Here is a 21,006-nt window from a genome sequence, read left to right as displayed (position 1 = left end):
GGTACCGACACTCCTAGCTGTGAGGTTTGCATTAAGACTACAAGAACAGGTAATCATATTTCCCAGACCCTAATTTGTCATTCGCAATATGAGTGTAAAGGTGATGTGTCTAGGTGTAGATACTTAAATGTAGAGTATAGTGTATGCCATTTAGGAGTAGGAGAACCTAAGTGCTTCAATCCGGAGTATCAACCCCGTACAATTTGGTTGACCCTCAGGAATGGAGATCCTCAGGGGACCCTAATAAATAAAACAGTGTTAGAATCCGTACATTCTTCGGGTGTTCTGCTATTTGATGCATGTAAAGCGATATCAAGTGGTAGAAAGCCGTGGAATGTATGTGGGGATCTTAGATGGGAGAGAACGTATGGGTCTAATGATAAATATATTTGTCCCAGTAGTAAAAATAAGTATGTGAGTCCAAGATGCCCAAATAGAGAATATAATTTTTGCCCATATTGGTCTTGTGTGGGGTGGGCAACTTGGGGACAGACAGCAGACAAGGATATGCTTGTTACTAAGTTGCCTATCAATCCATACTGTAAATCTATGGAATGCAATCCAGTCCATATTCTTATAAATAATCCTGACCAATTCTTAGATAAATATGGTAACTTATTTGGGTTTCAAATATATGGGACGGGTTTAGACCCTGGTACAATATTGTTTATAGGGATAGAGACCGATACTGTAACCTCCCAAACTCATCAGGTATTCCATTCCTTTTATGATGAGATGAGTATAGATAATAAGATCCCCCATAACGCTAAAAACCTGTTCATAGATTTAGCTGAGAGTATTGCTGGTAGTCTTAATGTAACCAACTGCTATGTGTGTGGAGGTACTAACATGGGAGACCAATGGCCTTGGGAAGCAAAGGAGGTAATGTCCGGTTCTGAGGCAGTTGAACAATTAATATCTTCACAAGCCGATTATCAGATGAGTGTTAGAGTTAAATCTGAGTGGAGATTGAAAACCTCCATCATAGGTTATGTTTGCATAGCAAGGAAAGGAATGATGTTTAATACTTCTGTAGGAGAATTAACTTGTCTAGGGCAAAAAGCTTATGATGATGATGATACAAAGAATACAACTTGGTGGTCGGCTTCAAATGTCTCAGAACCATCTAACCCGTTTGCAAGATATGCCAATTTAAAGGACGTATGGTTTGACTTATCCATCACATCTAGTTGGAAAGCCCCAGCAAATTTGTACTGGATCTGTGGTAAGAAGGCCTATTCGGAGTTGCCACAAGATTGGGAAGGGGCATGTGTGTTGGGTATGCTCAAACCATCCTTCTTCTTGGTACCTATTGAAACAGGTGAGACTTTGGGAGTTAAAGTGTATGATGTGAATCATAGGAAGAAAAGAGGACCCATAGAGATAGGCGCCTGGGAAGATGATGAATGGCCTCCCCAGCGTATTATAGACTATTATGGGCCAGCCACTTGGGCAGAGGATGGTACTTTCGGATATAGAACCCCAATTTATATGCTCAACCGCATTATAAGGTTACAGGCGGTGGTTGAGATAATTACTAATGAGACCTCACAAGCGCTCAATCTTCTAGCGAAGCATAATACCAGGATGAGGACAGCAGTGTACCAAAATAGATTAGCCTTGGATTACTTATTGGCAGTAGAGGGAGGTGTATGTGGGAAGTTTAACCTGAGCAATTGCTGTCTTCAAATAGATGACGAAGGGCAAGCAATAGCTGAGCTTACTAGCCATATGGTTAAACTAGCGCATGTGCCTACTCAGGTATGGAAAGGGTATAATCCAAGTAGTTGGTTTGGTAACTGGTATGAGCAGTTTGGAGGGCTTAAGGCATTGGTAGGCGGAGTCATACTGATTTTAATGTTGTGTCTACTCCTGCCATGTCTTATTCCTTTAGTAGTTAGGTCTGTGCAGAGCCTGATAGAAAATATAGCAGAAAGGAAGGCTGCAGCACAGATAATGGCCATATATAAATATGAGGCTCTAAATCAGGGAGAACCAATGCAGGAAGAGGAGTGTTGAGGGATTCACATCATAGAAAAGTCCGGTCTGATTCATGGTAACCTGAGGTGTATGCAAACCAAGGTTAAGTGATGCCTCAAGTAATTATGAAATATCAGAGGCATCAAAGGGGGGAATGTGGTGGAATCTCGGTAAAAATAAATTTAGTAGGCCGAGATTACCACGTGGCATGCATACGTGCATATGCTGACGTATCGGTCGGTTGGTTGCACGTGGCAAAGATACGATCAGTAGTGTACGGAGCATGTGCAAGAATACCGGATGTAGTATTCCCCTCCTCCATTGTGCTGGACAAGAGAATGTGCGGGTGGAGCTTAATATGGGAGGAGTTATGTGCCTATATAAGGAGCCTGCACTATTGTCCGGGGCTCAGAACTTGTTGTATTTTGGTGACATTAGTCCCTCTGAGTCCCGATCGGTGAACCGAATAAAGAATCTCTTCCTTCCTGAAGAAACCTGTGTCCATCTCTCTGTGCTTGGCTTCCATCAGTTTCTCCGGTATCAATCCCGGTCCCCACCCTGTGACCCACCGGAGTGCCACGAACTTGCCGAGGGACCGCTTTCAAAATGGCGGAGACCGCGTGGCAGGCGACTCTGCCGGACGCATCCCCCTCTTACTACACAGGCGGACTGCAGACCCTGAACGAGCAGGAACCGGCGAATGAGTACCAAGGTACCACTAGCCAGGGAGGTGTAGCACTAATACCCACATCATCAGAGGGTACAGATCGCACCATGGGACAATGCTTTAAGGACCTGACTTACCCTACTGAGCCGCTAATCTCACCGCAGAGGGGCAGAAACACACTGCCTGACAACTTAAAGTCATCATACTGGGACTCTCCCCCTGTACAAGGCAGACATCAGGCTGGACAACACATACCCCTGGGTGGAAGGTTGTTTCCCTGCACGGACACCTAATGGGACTGCATTTACCACCAAAGTCGACAGTCCGCTCATCTCACTATGGCAGACCGCACTGCGAACGGACGGATCGCCCGGCCTCCCGGCAAGAATGCATGACAAGTTGCACTGGCCCAACATGGGGTGGACACTCTAATATTATATTGCTTTAAACACTTGATTCAGTTGAGCTAGTTGCCTATTATTATTTTATTTTATCATATGTCAGTAAGCCCATCTGTATATACATATGCATTTGTGATCTTCCCTGACACGTAAGACCAAAGCTTAGAAAAGCATAACTTAGTGTGCAAACTACTTATAAGCGACACCCTTGAGAGTAGCGTTCAGCACTGTGTATTGTTTAGACAGACTGATATGGTATGGAATGTATAGCCCACACTCAAACCAAGCTAAACGTAACCATAATATTGTTTGACACTAAAGCGATGATATGCAATAGAAACGCTAACCCTAAACTACTGCTACCAAACGAAGATGTAACTCGTTATAACTAATGCGACTAACCAACGTGTACCTAACCTGCCCTATTAACATAAAAATGTGTACGATCCATCTAAATGCTATATAACTGTTCACTAATCTGTATGTTCAAAATTGTTGGAAAATGCTGTTGTGGCATTGCTGACAAGCGGATGTCAATCCTACACTGCAAAAATAAAGAATAAAAAAAAAATAAACACGACTTTCCGTCATGATAATAGTAAAATCCTTGAATTTCTGGCAGGAGATTGTCAACCATGCGACCAGCATTCTCCGCACCCCTCCAGTTATTATTTCTAAGCATGCTATTATTACTTTCTGTTGCCTACTCATACTTACCCACAGTCTGGCATACCTTGCATTCTTCTGCTTATTATTCTGAAAAACTGCAGTTCTATCTTATGTCATGATATATATTTTGAACTGCCTATTATTACTATTGTGTGTGTGTGTGTGTAAGGGATGCATTGTGTGTTTCTGTGTATATGTGCAAGGGATGCATTGTGTGTGTAATGGATGCATTGTGTGTTTCTGTTTATTTGTAGGGATGCATTGTGTGTTTCTGTGTATGTATAGGGCTGCATTGTGTGTGTGTGTGTGTGTGTGTGTGTGTGTATAGTGAACGAATTTGTGGGGTAGGATAGGGGCTGAGAGGGGAGCAGAAAAAATATAATTTGTTTTTGTTTTGCGTCTTACTTTAGTGTATCTCTTGCAAGCCCGTTGTTTGTCTCTTATCCCCCCTCTTTGTATGTCTCCTACATCCTCCCAACTTCTTTGTGTGTCTTACTCCTCGCAGCCCCTTTGTGTGTCTCCCTCCCGAGCCCCTCTGTGTGTCTTTCTCCCCTAACCGCACTTTTGTGCTTTTCTTTCCCCCCTTCCTTAGCCTCTCTGTGTCTTCCACTCCCCTGTCCCTTAATAATCTCTTTCACTTAATGGCCTCCTCTCCTCCCCTTGTCCCTTAGAGCTCTCCCCTCATGTCCCTTACTGCTCTCCCCTCCCCTACGGGTCTCTCCTTCCCTCTCTCTCTCACCCCTCCCTACCCAGGTGGTCTAATATATATATATATATATATATATATTTATTTATTTAAATATATATAATTTCATACTAAGTGTATTTTTATATTAATATATACATACATTAATATAAAAATACACTTAAAATTAAATTACACACATGTGTATATATAATAACTATATATATATATATATATATATATTATAAAATACAAATAAGTAAATTAAAATAAATTTAAAAAACGTAAAAAAATAAATAAATTCAGTTTTATATATATATATATATATGAAATTTTATTCTAACTGTAATTTGATATTAATATATATTTATATCAAAATACACTTGGAATGAAATTATATATACATCTATGTATATATAAATAAATCAAAATAATAGAAAATATATATATCCATATACAATATTACATAAATAATTTCATATACACGTAGACTTCAAATATATAAATATGTATATATATTTAAATTTTATGTGCGTATTTATGTCATATTTTTACATAATTAAGTAATTTTATTGATTGCAATTTGAGGGACCTGCCTGACGACCCAGGCCGAAAGTCCTGAGAATTTAATTTGCTAGCACTGTATTTAACCCTGTAACTTTCTATGACACCCTAAAACCTGTACATGAGGGGTACTGTTTTACTCGGGAGACTTCGCTGAACATAAATATTAGTGTTTAACAACAGTAAAACATATCACAGCAATGATATTGTCAGTGAAAGTGCAGTTTTTTTGCATTTTTCACACACAAACGGCACTTTCACTGATATAATTGTTGTGAAATACTAATATTTGTGTTCAGCAAAGTCTTCCGAATATAACAGTACAGGGGCAAAATGTTTTACATTGAAAATTGCCAGGTTGGTTATGTTGCCTTTGAGAGTGTGTGGTAGCCCAGGAATGAGAATTACCCCCATGATGGCATATCTTTTGCAAAAGAAAACAACCCGAGGTATTGCAAATGGGCTATTTTTAGTCTTTTTTAGTAGCCATTAAGTTAAAAATATTGGCCAAAGTTAGCCCTCATACCGTATTTTTCGTTGCATAAGACACACCACACCTAGTTTTTAGAGGAGGAAACCCAGAAAAAAATATATTTTGAACAAACTATCCCATAGTGTTTTTTACTATGGGAAAGTTTGTTCAGAATATTTTTTTTTCTCCCCTGTCCAATAGTGTTCCTTACCACCCACTCCCCTCTCCTGTCCCATAATGATCTTTAACCCCCCTCCCCTATCCCATAGTGATTTTACCCCCCCCTTCCTCTGTCCCATAGTGATTTTAACCCCTCCTCCCCTGTCCCATAGTGTTCTTTAACCCCCATCCCCTTGTCCAAGTGTTCTCATCCCATAGTGTTCCCCCCCCCCTCCATAGTGTTCTCCCCCCCTCCCATAGTGTTCCCCCTCCCCTCCAATAGTGTTCTCACCCCTCATTCCATAGTGTTCCCCCTCCTCTCCTCCTGTGGTGGAATCTCGGTAAAAATAAATTTAGTAGGCCGAGATTACCACGTGGCATGTGTACGTGCATATGCTGACGTATCGATCAGTTGGTTGCACGAGGCAAGATACGATCAGTAGTGTACGGAGCATGTGCAAGAATACAGGATGTAGTATTCCCCTCCTCCATTGTGCTGGACAGGCCATGCGGTCAAGCAGGAAGTTAATTCTTATTTGTATTGATTGGTCAAGAGAATGTGCGGGTGGAGCTTAATATGGGAGGAGTTATGTGCCTATATAAGGAGCCTGCACTATTGTCCGGGGCTCAGAACTTGCTGTATTTTGGTGACATTAGTCCCTCTGAGTCCCGATCGGTGATCCAATAAAGAATCTCTTCCTTCCTGAAGAAACATGTGTCCATCTCTCTGTGCTTGGCTTCCGTCAGTTTCTCCGGTATCATTTGGTGCATTGGCCGGGAAGCTCATCGTTCAACGGTAGCTGAGAGGCAGAGGCGTGAGACGGTCTATCTTTGCCCACGTTCTCTACGGCTGCACCCCTGAACTTCTGCGTGGACCTCCCTTCGTCTCGGCGCCACTGGTCTGTTGTCCAGGAGATCATCGGCCTCTACGTAAGAAGTGCTGGGGTGTCCCCGTCGATGAGTGTGAACTCAGGTTCAGGAACGAGGAGGTAAGACAACTGCTGTTTTAGACGGCGGACCCACTAGGGGTATACCGATTGTGCGGTAGGCCCATAAGGGGTTTAAATCTGTGTATGGAATCTGCCCCCTCTGTCGGAGGGAAGGAGCGAAGGCGCACCGCTCAATCGAACGCTCTTTAGTAAGACTGTTTGATTTGGTTTGGAGTCAGGCGGGGTTCTGTGTAAATAGCCCTAGCCGGACACCGGTGTCTTGTCTAGACTAGCGTTCTAGGGTGTATATTTTGTTCGCTAGGTCGGAGGGACCGGGAGACTAAGCGGCGTCTGTGTAAATTCGGTCCGCTAGATCTCAACCTATCTTGGCTAAGTGGGAAGGCGTGTAAATTTGGAACCCACTAGATTTTTGATAGAGTAAATAGACTAAGAGGGTTCTGTTGTAAATTCCGCCCTCTAGTTCGCTATATGTGGTGCTTGGGCAGTGTGGCTAACCAAAATGGATGTAGATAGTTTTAGGTAGTCCATTCAAGGTACTGGCCAATAGTTTAGTTGGGATTGTATATGTGTTAAAGATTGTTAGTAAAGTGTATATCTTGTTAGATAGCGCGAGCTCAGCCGTCTAGCGAGAGTGTTAATAGTGTGTTGCTGTATCATAGTGCACGGTACCATAACCCTGTATATTTACTGACACTGTATATAAGTACTAAGCATTGTCGTCTATTGCATGTTTAACACCATAACCACTAATAATTGTATTGTGACCTTAAATTGTGCTTTGACCTATGCTAACCGTACTGTAACCGCTATTTGTAAAAGACGATGTTACTGGGGTGTGTTATAGACGGGTAATTCATATATAGAGAATTATAGCGCGGGTGACTGTATAGTTTCGCCAAAGGGAATAATATTGATTATTCTAGTGACTGGTGTAACAGCTGTGTGTGTACGGGAATTCCTTGAGTGTTTATTGTGTTATTGTGTACGTTTCACTTGGTAACCGTACCACGTGGTGCTGTTGCCAGAGGAAACGGGTGTGACTGTTGAATAGAACGCGTGCATAGTATTCGTTGTCAACGACGTTCCATTGATAAGTATGGGCGCGTCGGAGTCAATGATTTTGGATCCCTTAGGTTGTATGGTAAAGAATTTTAAAAAGGGATTTAAAACATGTGATTTTGGGGTTAAAATGTCTCCTGTACGTTTGGTCACTTTGTGCACTAGGGAGTGGCCTACTTTGGTTGCGGCATGGCCGCCACGTGGTAGTTTGGATCCAACTCTGGTACAGCGTGTACACGTGGCTGTATCAGGTAGGCCTGAACTTTACGGACAGTTTCCATATATTGATTGTTGGAGACAGGCCGTAAACGACTCGCCAAGATGGATTCGGATATGCCACGAGGAGCAATGTCGCCTCATGGTGGCCAGGACTTGTTTGTCCACTAGGACTATGGTTAGGCCCATTTTGGACACGCCCCCTGAGTCCGAGATCCCTTTGCCGCCCCCTTACTTCCCTTTAGGAGGAAGTGGTACGAGTACAGGAAGCTCTACATCCCTTCCCCCATTGCCCCCATCCACTTCCTCCTCCAGTGCAGAATCCACCCCCCCTCGTATTAAACCTTCCCTTCCGGAACCAACCCCCGTTAGATCTGAATATCCTGATTTGGCGCCACTTCAAACTTCTGGTCAAGCTTCTTCTAGCTCGGCTCGGAGTGTTCTATTCACCAACTTTTCCCAAAATCAAGCTCCCACATCCTCATGCCTTACCACCCCCCGACTGGAACCTCTAACCGACGCCCCTTCACGTAGCCCTATACTAACCCGACAACTGACCGGTACCCAACAACTCAAACATTACCAGATGCCCCTTCGTCTGAATCCTGGGTCAGCCTATCTCGATGCCGCAGGTCAAATGGCATATGCTGACCCAGTCTTCGTATATGTCCCGTTCACGACTACCGATCTCTTGAATTGGAAGACCCACAACTCCTCGTACACTGAGAAACCACAAGCTATGACCGATCTGTTCACCTCGATAGTTCAGACACATAATCCGACATGGGCTGATTGCCAGCAGTTATTAATGACATTGTTCAATAATGAGGAAAGGACTAGGATTAACCAAGCGGCCATTAAAGCGCTAGAGGATGAAGCCCGTGCTTTAAACCAAGCCAATCCAGCAGCATGGGCCGCAACACATTATCCTAACACTGATCCCGATTGGAATGTTAATGGTGCAGATATGGTTCAGCTAAAAGCCTATAGAGACGCTATAATTGCTGGCATGAAAGCCAGAGGGAAGAAAGCTATTAATATGTCGAAGACAGTTGAGGTGATTCAGAAAAGTGATGAAGCGCCCAGTGTCTTTTATGACCGATTATTGGAGGCATACCGCTTGTATACCCCCTTTAACCCCTTAAGGACACATGACATGTCATGATTCCCTTTTATTCCAGAAGTTTGGTCCTTAAGGGGTTAATCCGGAAGACGCTGATAATTCCCGAATGGTAAACTCCGCCTTTGTCAGCCAAGCTTACGGAGATATTAAGCGCAAGCTACAGAAGTTAGAAGGGTTCGCAGGTATGTCTATCACCCAACTAATGGAGGTAGCGAATAAAGTGTACATGAACAGGGAAACAGAGACAAAGAAAGAGGAAGAGCGCAAGATGCGTAGAAAGGCAGATATGCTAGCGGTAGCGATCGCAGGCGTAGATAGACGGGGCCCAGATAGAGGCGATAGTAAGTGGAATGAGGAACCCCTGAGTAGAAATCAGTGCGCATACTGTAGGGAAGAAGGGCATTGGAGAAGTGAGTGTCCTCGAAGGGAACAGTATGAGAGGGACAGACATAGGACAGGATATGGAAATTTTAGAGGCAGAGCGAGAGGTAGAGGAGGCCCCGGAGGGAGCAATGGTAATAGAGGAAGTAATGGGAACAGAGGAAGTGTAAGGGAAGATAGGTACTATCCAGCAGCGCAAAGGTCCCGCGATAGAGAAGGTAGGGACTTTGTAGGATTGGCTGACACGGTCATGGAGGACTATTGATACCGACCGGGCTCCATCCCCCTTGGTCGAGCGGAGCCTATGGTCGATGTATCAATAGGGGGAAAAAGGAGTGCGTTCATGATCGACACTGGTGCTGAACATTCGGTGGTGACTAACCTAGTTGCTCCTCCATCTGGAAGAACTATTACTGTAATAGGAGCAACTGGAAGAAGTGCTGCAAAACCGGTTCTTAAAAGTCGACTCTGTACATTGGGAGGCCACGTAGTAAAACATCAATTCCTTTACATGCCTGAATGTCCAGTCCAATTGCTGGGACGTGATATGCTATTCAAATTACAAGCGCAGATTACGTTCCTACCAAATGGAACAACATCCTTAAAGTTTAATGGACCTTCAGGTATTATGACATTATCTGTACCAAAGGAAGAAGAGTGGCGACTTTATACAACGTTGACTATCCAAAACCCTAGGAGTGATGAATCCTTATTCGACATACCAGGAGTTTGGGCAGAGAACAACCCACCAGGACTGGCCCGCAATATTCCACCTATTAAAATCGAACTAAAACTTGGGGTTTAGCCAGTGAGCCTACGGCAATATCATATCCCGCAGTAGGCTAAGAAGAACATCCAATCTTATCTGGATAAGTCCATACGGTATGGTATCCTAAAATTCTGTACTTCCCCCTGGAACACCCCATTGCTGCCTGTTCAAAAGCCCGGTACAGATGAGTATCGACCTGTGCAGGACTTGAGAGCAGTCAATGATGCGGTTGTTAGCATACATCCAGTTGTACCCAATCCATATAACCTGCTTGCTTTAATTCCAACTGATTTTACAGTCTTAGACCTCAAAGATGCCTTCTTTTGCCTCCGAATTGCCGCAGAAAGTCAATGTATCTTCGCTTTTCAATGGGAAAACACTGTAACGGGCTCAAAACGCCAAATGACTTGGACAAGACTGCCCCAAGGGTTTAAAAATTCACCTACCCTATTTGGTTCAGCTCTAAGTCAAGATCTACTGGATTTCGAGTCCATCCCAGGAGAGTGTGTATTGTTACAATATGTAGATGACTTATTGATAGCAGCAGTTACAAAGGAAATATGTCAGCAAGCAACGCACGATCTACTACACATTCTCTGGAAGGCAGGATACAAGGTGTCTAGAAAGAAGGCTCAGTTGTGTTTGCCAACTGTCAAATATCTGGGATTCCATATCTCTGAAGGTCAAAGAATTATGGGGCCAGAGAGAAAAGAAGCTGTGTGCCAAATACCGATACCCAAGAACAGAAGACAAGTGCGAGAATTCTTGGGGGCAGCAGGTTGTAGAGTTGGGTAAGACTATGGAGGAGGTACAGAAATGGGTACAAGATAGATTACCTGTGAATATTTATCCCCCAGTTCATAGTTACCACCCAGGAGACCAAGTGTGGATTAAAGAGTGGAATAATGTACCGTTAGGGCCCAAGTGGAGAGGTCCTTATGTTGTTCTTTTGTCTACCCCTACAGCGATAAAAGTAGCCGAAGTGACTCCGTGGATACATCACTCCAGGGTTAAACCAGCAGCAGTCGATTCTTGGCAAGCTACAGCAGATCCAGAGAATCCCTGCAAGATCCGGTTAAAGCGCACGACTCAGTCGGAGTGACGAGGAACCTTGTGGATTACAAATTTTATTGTTTCAGAGATTTGGTAAGTGAGTGAGAAGGCCATAATAAAGCCTGTCCGCTCACCAACGAGTGTATAAGTCAGGAAAAGTCTCGAAGGGACCCCTGTGAAGACGAGCAGAACTCCATTCCCTGCAGCCCTTACATCTTGGAAGCTGAGGTGCCTTCGCACGGACGAAGACTGAGGATGACGACGAAAGATGTGTTTCTAATAATGTTTTTATATGTGTATTTTTATATTCAGGAAGGTAGAGGTACCGACACTCCTAGCTGTGAGGTATGCATTAAGACTACAAGAACAGGTAACCATATTTCCCAGACCCTAATTTGGCATTCGCAATACGAGTGTAAAGGAGATGTATCAAGATGTAGATACTTAAATATAGAATATAGTGTGTGCCATTTAGGAGTAGGAGAACCTAAGTGCTTCAGTCCAGAGTATCAACCCCGTACGATTTGGTTGACTCTCAGGAATGGAGATCCTCAGGGGACCCTAATTAACAAAACAGTATTAGAATCCGTATATTCTTCAGGTGTTCTGCTATTTGATGCGTGTAAAGCGATATCAAGTGGTAGAAAGCCGTGGAATGTATGTGGGGATCTTAGATGGGAGAGAACGTATGGGTCTAAAGATAAATATATTTGTCCCAGTAGTAAAAATAAGTATGTGAGCCCTAGATGCCCAAATAGAGATTATAACTTTTGCCCATATTGGTCTTGTGTGGGGTGGGCAACTTGGGGACAGACAGCAGACAAGGACATGATTGTGACTAAGTTGCCTACCAGTCCATATTGTAACTCTATGGAATGCAATCCAATCCATATACTTATAAATAACCCTGATAAGTTCTTAGATAAATATGGTAATTTATTTGGGTTTCAAATATATGGGACGGGTTTAGATCCTGGGACAGTATTGTTTATAGGGATAGAGACTGATACGGTATCCTCCCAAACTCATCAAGTATACCATTCCTTTTATGAAGAGATGAGCATAGATAATAAGATCCCCCATAATGCTAAAAACCTGTTCATTGATTTAGCCGAAAGTATTGCCGGTAGTCTTAATGTTACCAACTGCTATGTGTGTGGAGGTACTAACATGGGAGACCAATGGCCTTGGGAAGCAAAGGAGGTAATGTCTGGTTCTGAGGCAGTTGACCAATTAATATCTTCACAAGCCGATTATCATATGAGTGTTAGAGGTAAATCTGAGTGGAGATTAAAGACCTCCATCATAGGTTATGTTTGCATAGCGAGGAAAGGAATGATGTATAATACTTCTGTAGGAGAATTAACTTGTCTAGGGCAAAAAGCTTATGATGATGATACAAAGAATACAACTTGGTGGTCGGCTTCAAATGTCTCAGAACCATCTAACCCGTTTGCAAGATACGCCAATTTAAAGGATGTGTGGTTTGATCTATCCATCACATCTAACTGGAGAGCCCCAGCAAATTTGTACTGGATCTGTGGTAAGAAAGCCTATTCGGAGTTGCCACAGGACTGGGAAGGGGCATGTGTGTTGGGTATGCTCAAACCATCCTTCTTCTTGTTACCTATTGAAACAGGTGAGACTTTAGGTGTTAAAGTGTATGATGTGAATCATAGGAAGAAAAGGGGACCCATAGAGATAGGCACCTGGGAGGATAATGAATGGCCTCCCCAGCGTATTATAGATTACTATGGGCCAGCCACATGGGCAGAGGATGGTACCTTTGGTTATAGAACCCCAATATATATGCTCAACCGTATTATAAGATTACAGGCAGTGGTTGAGATCATTAATAACGAGACATCACAAGCGCTCAATCTTCTAGCGAAGCATAATACCAGGATGAGGACAGCAGTATACCAAAATAGATTAGCTTTGGATTACCTTTTGGCAGTATAGGGAGGTGTATGTGGGAAGTTTAACCTGAGCAATTGCTGTCTTCAAATAGATGACGAAGGGCAAGCAATAGCTGAGCTTACTAGCCATATGGTTAAACTAGCGCATGTGCCTACTCAGGTGTGGAAAGGGTACAATCCAAGTAGTTGGTTTGGTAGCTGGTATGAGTGGTTTGGAGGGCTTAAGGCAGTGGTAGGTGGAGTCCTACTGATTTTAATGTTGTGTCTACTCCTGCCATGTCTTATACCCTTAGTAGTTAGGTCTGTGCAAAGCCTGATAGAAAATATAGCAGAGAGGAAGGCTGCTGCACAGATAATGGCAATTTATAAATATAAGGCTCTAGATCAGGGAGAACCAATGCAGGAAGAGGAGTGTTGAAGATTCACATCATAGATAAGTCTGGTCTGGTTCATGGTAACTTGCGGTGTATGCAAACCAAGGTTAAGTGATGCCTCAAGTAATTGTGAAATATCAAGAGGCATCAAAGGGGGGAATGTGGTAGAATCTCGGTAAAAATAAATTTAGTAGGCCGAGATTACCACGTGGCATGTGTACGTGCATATGCTGACGTATCGATCAGTTGGTTGCACGAGGCAAGATACGATCAGTAGTGTACGGAGCATGTGCAAGAATACAGGATGTAGTATTCCCCTCCTCCATTGTGCTGGACAGGCCATGCGGTCAAGCAGGAAGTTAATTCTTATTTGTATTGATTGGTCAAGAGAATGTGCGGGTGGAGCTTAATATGGGAGGAGTTATGTGCCTATATAAGGAGCCTGCACTATTGTCCGGGGCTCAGAACTTGCTGTATTTTGGTGACATTAGTCCCTCTGAGTCCCGATCGGTGATCCAATAAAGAATCTCTTCCTTCCTGAAGAAACCTGTGTCCATCTCTCTGTGCTTGGCTTCCGTCAGTTTCTCCGGTATCACTCCCATAGTGTTCTCCCCCTCCCCTCCTCCCACAGTGTTCCCCCCTCCCATAGTGTTCTCCCCCCTCATCCCATAGTGTTCCCCCTCCCCTCCAATAGTGTTCTCCCCCCTCATATAGTGTTCTCCCCCTCCCCTCCTCCCACAGTGTTCCCCCCTCCTCTCCTCCCATAGTGTTCTCCCCACCTCATCCCATAGTGTTCCCCCCTCCCCTCCTCCCCTAGTGTTGCCCCCTCTACCCCTCCCACAGTGTCCCCCCCCCCCCCATAGTGTTCTCCTCTCACCTGTCCACCCCCTCCCCTTGTCCCATAATTACTTACCTGTCTTGTAGCGTGGGCCGGCTTCACAGCGCGCACCGCCGTACTGGAACTTCAATTTCAGGTTCCGGTTTCCGGCGGGACTGAAAGGAAGTGAGTGCGCACTTCCTTTCAGTCCCGCCAGAAACCGGAACCTGCAATTGAAATTCCAGTACCACGGCCCACGCTACAAGACAGGTAAGTAAAGCTTCACATTCGCTCCATAAGACGCACAGACATTTCCCCTCACTCTTGAGGGGAAAAAAAGTGCGTCTTATGGAGCGAAAAATACGGTAATTGTTTTTTGCATTTTTAAACACACAAATATAAATGCTAGGTTTGGCCAGTGTTTGTGACTAAGTGGCTACTAAAAAAGACTGAACATACCCCATATTGAATACCCTGGGTTGTGTACTTTAAAAAAAAAAAATACGTACATGTGAGGGTGATTCTTTGTTTTATGACAGATAACAGTATTACAATGTCACTATTGATATTTTTAAAAAAATATATATTTTGAAACATCAATTTCCTGTTTGTACTTATAGTCCAACAACTTGCAAAAAAAAAAGCAAAAAAGCACGTAAACACTGGGTGTTTTTGAACTCAGGACAAAATTTGTAATCTATTTAGCAGGTTTTTTTCCCATCAGCTTTTGTAGATCAGTAAAAGATTTTTCATGTAAAAACATTTCTTTTTAAAAAAATTTCACCATATTTGATTTTTTAAAGTAAGTTATATGACATGATACAAATAATGGTATGTAAACAATGTCCGTTTTGTCCTGAAAACACCCCCAATATATAATTTATATAGGAACAGTAAATGAGAGAGAGGAAAATTACAATTAAACACAAACATCACAAACGTGTTCAAACAGCCCTGGTCCTGAAGGGGTTAATCAATGAGCCTGCAGGAGCATGATCCATACACCAAAACCACTTCAGTCTATCCCTCTATCACTGAAGCTGAGCCCCCTGGGTCTGTTATTGCTCGAGCAGCACGAACTAGTTTTTTAATATTCTACATTCCAGCCTCCCCCAGCTGTCAGATCCTGGTGACAAGACATGGCAGGAGCCAGCCCCGCCTATCAGGACTCCCCAGCGCGCACGCAGCCTCCAAGCCTCCCGCAGAGCAGTGAGTAACGTAAGATGGCCGCTAAGGTGACGTATCACTCCGCCAAGTGGTGACGTTGCCGGTAGTCGCTCTCCACACTGCTCTGGTCGAGGTAATCGTAGCCCCGCCCATTAACAGCACAGCCAATCAGTGACGGGACCCCGGCTTCAGAGCGAGGCTTGGCACGCAGAAAGTGCCTTTGCGTTTCCACCTCTGTCTTTCCTGCTGATTTTTGCTGTCTGCCTGTCATGAGTGCCCTCGATCCGGCCTGTGGGCCCTCCCGGTGCCCTCTGCTCTACCTGCTTGTGCTGCTGCTCCAGCTCGGCCTTTCCCGGAGTCTGTATTTCCATATTGGGGAGACGGAGAAGCGCTGTTTCATTGAGGAGATCCCAGATGAGACCATGGTGATAGGTGAGAGCAGCAGGTGCAGGCCATGTTGTCATGGATATCACAACTGATCAGGGTTTGTGGATTGCTTGCAATATACCAACATTATACCACTTTACTGACCGTGCTATTCCATCTAAACAATGCATTCTAGTGAACTAGGGCTAAACTACCTGCGCTGTGATACCAGAGAGTTGAAGAATATCCCCCAATTGTACAGAGTGTTGACATTTATCCAAATGATATTACATATATACTTGTACACCTCTGACAAAGCCATACAACCATGTTTACAAATGTTACATGCACCCTCCAAAGGAGACCCATCACATCTCTGTTCTTGTGGTATCATTTGTGTTAACGAAAGTGTTGTAGTACCCATTACAATATTTACTGTACATAAGCAATTCTTTGTTGGGGAGTGAAAAAAGTGCTGTTGTGAGGAAGAGCACAGACTCACTACAACATTTTATATGTAAAATGTATCCCATACTATTAGATTGCATATGCCTGATGCTAAGGACAAGAAATATAGCAAAAGCTGCAAATCATACACACGATCCTCAAAGATCCTACCTTGTACAATGTGGATTAGGCTAGCTCGGTTTGAAGGCTTACTTCAACGTCCATGACCACTTTTTCTTTTCACTCCCACCTTATTTGATTGTGAATTCCTGTCCTATTGTGTTTTTTATACCCCACCTCCTATAGACTGTAAGCTTGTTTGAGCAGGGCCCTCTTCAACCTATCGTTCCTGTAAGTTTTCTTGTAATGTCCTATTTATAGTTGAATCCACCCTCTCATATTTTAAAGTGCTACTGAACCTGTTGGTGCTATATAAATGCCAATAATAATAATAGAAGTGATCACAGAAGGAGGGATCTGCAGGATTTTAGCTTGAAACACTGCCCATCAGATGTATTTGCACTTGTGTGCCGGAGGCTAGTTGCTTCCGTGGCACACGTGACTTTCGCAGCCTGGATCTTTGTTCCAGACTGCCTTATGCCAATTCTGTGCATATTTTATGTTTTTAGTCGCTGTGCACTGCATGCTGGCGACAGACACAATTTGATTCTACTCTTGCAGGAACCTTGTGTCTCCCCTCCCTCACTGAATACAGCCCTCTAACATCCCTATACCCTCTGCTACTGCTAACTTTTGGGGAGGAATACACTTTCTCTCCCCCTTCCCATGCCAGTTCAGAGCACATGCATGAGCTCTGTGCCTGCTAAATGGTCAAATCAAAGTCTTCTCTTTGATTGGACTGTGTGAATGCAGGTTGACATCAGTAGGGGGTGTGCTGAGCAGCAGTGGGAGCTTCAACCAGCGCTGGATTTTAGATAAATACAATTTCATTTTGTAACTTTATTTTTTTGTTTGTTTGTTTCAATAATATTAGAAACCTAGAAACATAGAATGTGACGGCAGATAAGAACCATTCGGCCCATCTAGTCTGCCCAATTTTCTAAATACTATCAGTCCCTGGCCTTATCTTATAGTTAGGATAGCCTTATGCCTATCCCACGCATGCTTAAACTCCTTAAACTAATATTAGAAGGGTTGGCGTAACCTTTTAAAGATGCTTTGTGTGCAGTACAGACATTTGATAGAGCTTGATCTCCTATTCATGCTGTATTTATCCTCACATTCAGATCTTTTAGTTTTGCTAAAAATGAATGGCAAAAAATGTTGCAGATTCCCCCCCCCCCCCCTTAGCCCCACACCACTTCACAAAGTAACTTCTTCCTTATTAGACTATTTTATGTACCTGCTCAGCTCAACCAATGGGAAATCAGTGTGAGCTGAGTTGCTGACATGGTTTTGCCCTACAGCTTGTTACTGTCTACTCCTTTTGCCTTGTCATTGCTTTTATTAGAGCTCAAAATTTCCACTTGCCTTTGGCCATTGGCAAGGGAAAATGTCACTCTGGTGAGTTTACATTTACCCCTGGTGAGTATGCCGTGTACTCTCTAGACTACCAGTGGCGTGGAACTTTTAAAGTAGTGTAGGATATAAAATTATACGCTGTCACGACTAGTAATGTGGTCCAGCACGCAGAAACTATGTAAACATATACATAAGTAAGAAAAGGAAAAATAACAGGATAGAGCGTAAACCGGACCTTAGAATGGCCGGACTAATACGCTAGAGACAGAGAATGGTCAAAGGGAAAGCCGAGGTCAAGGAAGCCAGAAAATACTCAATACCGATAAAACAAGCCAAGTCAGGGAAACCAGAGATCAGAATAACCAGGGAAACGCCAAGGATCAGGATACCAGGAAATCAGAAACACGAAAATAGCACTCTCGGGAAACCAGGAAACTGAAACCACGACAGGGCAAAGTACTGGGGTGAATTAGGGGTTTAAATACCCCTCTCTAAGCTATGATTGGTCAGAGGGCGACCTCTGACCCCAGAACGTGCGTGTGCGTTGACGTCGTGACGTCACGCACACGTTAGTATAATTCTCGGGGGCGGGGCTATCCATAGACGCGACCACGTGGTCGGCGCCATATTGGATTCGGGCGTGATGCCCGGAAGAACTACGTGCGCGGTTCCCGGCTCGCCGACGAGCAGGTAAGCTCGTGTAGTCGGTGCGGTCGTGCCGGTCGGGCACGACCGTGAGGCTCGGCGGGCCGGTGACCGCAACATACGCCCTGCCTTTGCTGTACTATACAGATAAGAGGACAGTGATTGGCTGTAGGGTAGAGTTCCGCTCATGGTGATCACTCATTGGCTGAGCTACAATTTTTACCTTCCAGTCTTGAAGAGATTATTTTTTTTTTACTTTTTAGCAAAGCTAAAGCTATTTGAACAGGGAGAGGCCAACCTATCAAATGCTCCAAAGTTGTGTTGGTGCGCAGAGTGTTCCTTTAAAAACACTATAGCAGTAGGAATACAAACATGACTATTTAGTCACCTTTCTTTTTCCAACTCTCACCTGTTTCTGTGTAGTTGTCTTACCTCTCTAGCTAATCCATTTTGATAATCTCAGCTAATCCAATGCTTCTCTGAAGGGAAGCATTGGAAGGCTAGTGCACATGTGCGGCTAAACAGCACCTCTTGATAGATGCATTGAGTCATTGCATCTCTATGGGGGGAATTCAGCGTCTCCATGCAGAGCAAAAAGACACTGAATGGCGGACCTGCAGTTTTGCAGTACGGAGTCCAGGAAGTCCCTTTAGTGGCTATCACAATGACAGCTACTAGAGCTGGTCTTAGACAGCAGTGTACATACGGACTTTTTTTTCATAAAAGGCAGCGTTTACACTGCTAAGCCTGCAGAGACAGACTCTATGCCCTAGAACAGTGATGGCGAATAGGTGGCCATAGGTGGCACGCCGGGCCCTTTCTGTTGGCACGCGGCCATAGGTCCGCCATTAATGCAGAGTAGGCACCTGCCTGCCCGAAACGGCAGGCGCCTACTCTGCTTCCGGGTCGGGAGGCAGGGGGAGGGATCTGTAATGCAGCTCGCGTCCTCCCGCGCGATGCAGTGTGGAGTGTTGCCGAGCGTTTCCATGGCAACGCTCCACACAGCATCGCGCGGGACGACAGGGGAGCTGATTCACAGATCCCTCAGCCTGCAGTGTTTTCCACCACCGGACCACCAGGGATGGCTGTGCCGCGCCCCCCCCTCCTCCCTACTTCATTAAAGGTAAGAGGGAGGGGGGGGGATACTGACACCCAGCACCCGCACCCCTATCCCCCCCAGCAGTACCCCTACCACCCCTTCCCCCCCAGCAGTACCCCTACCCCCCACAACAGTACCCCTACCCCCCACAACAGTACCCCTATACCCCCGGCAGTACCCCTTCCCCCCCCACAGCAGTACCCCTACCACCCCCACAGCAGTACCCCTACCACCCCCACAGCAGTACCCCTACCACCCCCACAGCAGTACCCCTACCACCCCCACAGCAGTACCCCTACCACCCCCACAACAGTACCCCTACCCCCAGCACCCCTATCCCCCCAGAAGTACCTCTACCCCTCCAGCAGTACCCCTACCCCCCAGCACCCTTACCCCCGCCCAGCACCCTTACCCCCGCCCAGCACCCTTACCACCGCCCAGCACCCTTACCCCCCGCCCAGCACCCCTCTCACACACACATAACCCATCATACACACACACATACAGCACCCCCCCACACACACACAGCACCCCCCCACACACACACAGCACCCCCCACACACACGCACAGCACCCCTCATACACAACACCCACACACACACAGAGCACCCCCCCCACACACACACAGCACCCCCATACACTTACACAGCACCCCTCATACACACACACACACACACACACAGCACCCCCCACACACACAGCACCCCCACACAAACGCAATTGCTGTGTTGGCACTTTAAGGGAAAAAAAGTTGCCATGTATTGCGGTTTGGGCACTCGGGCTCAAAAAGGTTCGCCATCACTGCCCTAGAACCTTTACATTAAAGGTCCACTGTAGTCACCCAGATGATCACTTTATCTCAATGAAGGAGTCTGGGTGCAGTGACCTTGTAGTTTTAGTCTTGTAATGTAAAACATTGCCATTTTGTGGATTAAGTAATGTTTGCATTGCAGGGCTAAATTCACTTCTAGTGGCTGTTTTTTTATAAACTGTCACAAATATGCCAGACTTCAGACATATAAAGCACCTTAGCTTGCTTAAGTGCTTTGTGTGTGGAGTGGTCTCTTCATTACATGTTGGCCATCTAATATACTTGCTGGCGACAGATGACCATGTTTCATTAATTATTTATTAAAGTACCGATTTCTCATAGAAACTGTATAATACCACTTTATGTTTTCGGCAGCCGAAGGTCTTCTGTTGGGGACAGCTTACGATCTGAGGAGTTATTGTTTTTTTGTTTTTTTTTTGATATTGGAATGGGAGATGACACTACTGAAGCCTTTGGGACATGGCAACCTCGTGAATTTTCTCTTAAGTCTTTATATGTGGCTACCCCATTGCTGTGTACATAGTGTTTTATTGTGTGCCTTCTAGAGGGGAAATCTGCTCCCCCACCCCCCCTTTTTCAGGGGTGGAGGAGGAGCGGGTATAGGGTCCAGGCTCTCTTGGATTTACGGGTCTCCCATTTTTCTTCAGAAGTAATCAGTTCAATTGTTTGGTTATTGTTCAACACGCAACGGGGGGGGGGGGGGGTGGAAG

At 44.7% G+C, this 21,006-nt stretch overlaps 1 protein-coding gene across 1 annotated transcript in view; it reads left to right on the top strand.

Moving 5' to 3' along the window:
* The first annotated feature begins 15,611 nt into the window (after window positions 1–15,611).
* The window catches only part of TMED4 (transmembrane p24 trafficking protein 4), a 29,912-nt gene continuing 24,517 nt past the window's right edge, over window positions 15,612–21,006 (top strand). The window contains exon 1 of the mRNA XM_063448541.1: window positions 15,612–15,857. Within this exon, the coding sequence (XP_063304611.1) occupies window positions 15,695–15,857 (163 nt within the window). The 5' untranslated portion in view covers window positions 15,612–15,694. The remainder of the gene's footprint in view (window positions 15,858–21,006) is intronic.

This window comes from Pelobates fuscus, chromosome 3 (genome assembly GCF_036172605.1).
Source record: "Pelobates fuscus isolate aPelFus1 chromosome 3, aPelFus1.pri, whole genome shotgun sequence".
Taxonomy (NCBI): Eukaryota; Metazoa; Chordata; class Amphibia; order Anura; family Pelobatidae; genus Pelobates; species Pelobates fuscus.
The sequence above is the reverse complement of the archived record's forward strand: the minus strand, read 5'-3'. Positions and strand labels throughout refer to the sequence as shown.